The following is a 2,974-nucleotide window of genomic DNA, read 5'->3' on the forward strand; positions in this document are numbered from 1 at the left end:
TTCTGTACCTAAATTTGAACTCTTAAAATAGACTCTAGACTCCAAGAAGTGATTTTAAAGCATTGACTTCCAATTAGGAAATGAAAGTTGATCAGTTATCCTAAAAATATTTATTGTCTTATAAGAAAAGAACAAAAAAAAACAAAAACAAAACAAAAAATCAGTTTGTTTGTTTTTTAGTTTTTTTTTTACCTTAAAGGAATTGTCTAGTCATTTTTGAAGAGCTGTTCAGTGAAATACTTAGAAATAGTTTGCACTTTAACACTAATCAAAAACGAGAGAGGAGAGGCAAAAAGGTCTTTATTCAGGCTAGGCTAATGGCTAGCCAAAAAGTGCCATTTTTATTGTTTTTCAGACTTATAAAGCAATTCTTTCTTAAACACAACACACCAATGTAAAAGAAAACCCAAACCCCGCTACATTGGAACCTCTAAACCACGTGTCAAACTCAAGGCCCGTGGGCCAAATTTGGTCTTCATTAACATTTTTTTCTGGCCTCAAAAGGTAATGCTTCAAATGTAAAATATTTTAATGGTTTCTCATTTTGTCACTGTATTTAGTGCATTCTTCATATGACAGCTGACCAACTTTCAAGCCATGAAAACAAAGTTAGAACTTTTCAGTAATCATTGATTTTAGTGTGGAAAGAGCAACAGAATTTTCTTTAATTATCTTTTCCTGTATTCTCTTCTTATTTTAAAGTCAAATCATTGGTTTTTTTAGTGAGGATTTTCTTTTTCAATTGATTTGCAGGATTTTGATAAAATGCATCTCTGATATATAATAAATCAAAAGAAAATGGTTGAGTAAAGCATAAATATGATTGCTAAAGACTTGTCTTTATAAATCAAATCTTTTTTAATCTCTTAGTTTATACATGTTATAAACTATACATGTAGTATGATTTGGAAAAGGTATTTCTATAAGAGTAATTTGCTATATAACATTTCTTTTAAATATCTTTTAAATAAATGTTGACAGAGATTGGCCCTTGGCTTATGGTGCGTTCCGTTTACATCATATTCCAGACGGTAGTGACATCATTTCCCAACAAACCATATGAAACTGCATTCCAGTTAGCCCACAGGCGATCGTATTGCTGCCGCTAACCTAGCTACAACACTGTTACAGTATAAACAATGACAAAAAGAGAGCTCTACAACATACGCCATGCAAATAAACATTGGTTTTACTACGTACACTATGCGCAAAAAACAACATGCACAAAACATTAAGAACAATAATTAACAGTAAAAGTTATGGAGKTAACTTTCTAAAGCTGCRAGTAGCTGCCAACTTAAAATCGAAACTGTGGGAAGCCGCAGTCACTCCCACTATACGAATGGGATTTATCACTGGAGTTCCAGTTTAAATTTACGAATGGGAGCAAGGAAATTTCCACTTCCCARTGCTACAGGAACACACCATTAGATAGATCATGTTTTGAATTTTGTCCCCCTTGTCCCAGTTTTATCTAACAGGCAACATTCATGTTTATTATAAGGCACGGTTGTGTTCCTCCACATTGGTATGTTGTTTTTGAGAAAGAGTTGCTTCATTAGCCTGAAAAACAATAAAGAAATTTTTCACTTGTTTGACTAGCGTTTAGCGCAGCCTGGAGGTTAACTTCTGCCCTTTGTTCCATACTTTGTGCTCTATGACTGATGTCAAAACTGATAAGGTACTAACTTTTGTTAACTATTTGACAGAACATCCCTTCAGAAATGACAACTTACCCTTTAAGGTAGACTTCAATCTTGCTTTAAAGCAGAGAAGAGGAAGGCCTTACTTTGCAGTGATCACTAGTGTCTGCTTGGCTTTGTCTCAGATTTGGTGTTGGGATGGATTTTGGAAGAAAGGGAGGTGGAAAGAAATAAAACAAGAAATGGCAGAGCRGAGGTCAAAAGTCAGTTTATTCATGCAAGGCACAAAATGCCAATGAGTCTGACACCATGCCTCTGCAGCTCTACGATGACGTTCATTTTAACATTTAACAGGCAGACAGTGATGTTGACAGTGAACAAGCCTGTGCTGAGAGGCAGATATAGAAACGAAGCTGTGGAGTAGAGAGGGTGGGTTGACCTCTTTATTTTTTCTAATGATGTCATTCACCTGCTCTTTTTRCAGACTGTCCCTGGCTTCACTCCGTTCCTGTGGGACCACCGGCACAACCACAGTAGCTGATTGACAACACCAAACAGCCCGCCAGACCACTGCATTTTTATTTTATTTTTTTCCTATTGGCTGGCTGCCAGAGCTTCCCCCATCCTGATTGGCTGTGGTGGGAGCGTGGATGGAGCCAAGGGATCTGGTTGGCTCAGCCCGACCCAAAGAGGCGGACCTTCAGGGTGGTAGGGCAGGGCCAAAGGCGGAGCACCAATTAGCAGCAGGAGGGATCGAGTTGGTGCATGGTGACGATGCGATCAACGGCGCTGTCAGTGAGGGGGAGGGGCTAGAGGAGCAGGGGGAGGGACTTATGGAGGAGCAGGAGTTCTCCATCAAGGAAGCAAGTTTCCAAGAAGGAAGTCTAAAGTTGAAGATACAGACCACCAAACGCACCAAGAAGCCCCCCAAGAGCCTTGAGAACTATATTTGCCCTCCAGAGGTCAGGATGACCATTAGACCTCCGACCGGAGAAGCCAAAGGGGGGCGACAAGGGCGAACGGGAGGCGGGACAGGAACAGGGCGGGGCTCAAAGGACGAAGAACGAGGTCCCCCCAGGAAAAGGGTAAGTCGCCATTCCTCTTATGCACTTTGAGAGTAATAAGATGTCAAGAACAATGTCTTTTCTAAGTCTGACTTATAGAAAACCTCATCTCGCCTATCTCAACATCTCTTCCGTCCCCCCAGCTTAGTTTACAAGTAGTCAAAGTTTGCTCTGTAATTGAAACCACTCTAACTGAGATCACACAGCGGCACACACACACACACACACACACACACACACACACACACACACACACACACACACACA

At 40.1% G+C, this 2,974-nt stretch overlaps 1 protein-coding gene across 1 annotated transcript in view; it reads left to right on the forward strand.

The window, feature by feature from the left end:
• Positions 1-2,974, forward strand: part of setbp1 (SET binding protein 1) — a 41,992-nt gene that overhangs the window by 9,440 nt on the left and 29,578 nt on the right. Inside the window, exon 2 of the mRNA XM_014008432.1 lies at positions 2,128-2,728. Coding sequence (XP_013863886.1) covers positions 2,294-2,728 — 435 coding nt within the window. The 5' untranslated portion in view covers positions 2,128-2,293. The remainder of the gene's footprint in view (positions 1-2,127; positions 2,729-2,974) is intronic.

Source organism: Austrofundulus limnaeus, unplaced genomic scaffold, assembly GCF_001266775.1.
Source record: "Austrofundulus limnaeus strain Quisiro unplaced genomic scaffold, Austrofundulus_limnaeus-1.0 Scaffold49, whole genome shotgun sequence".
In the NCBI taxonomy this organism is placed as follows: Eukaryota; Metazoa; Chordata; class Actinopteri; order Cyprinodontiformes; family Rivulidae; genus Austrofundulus; species Austrofundulus limnaeus.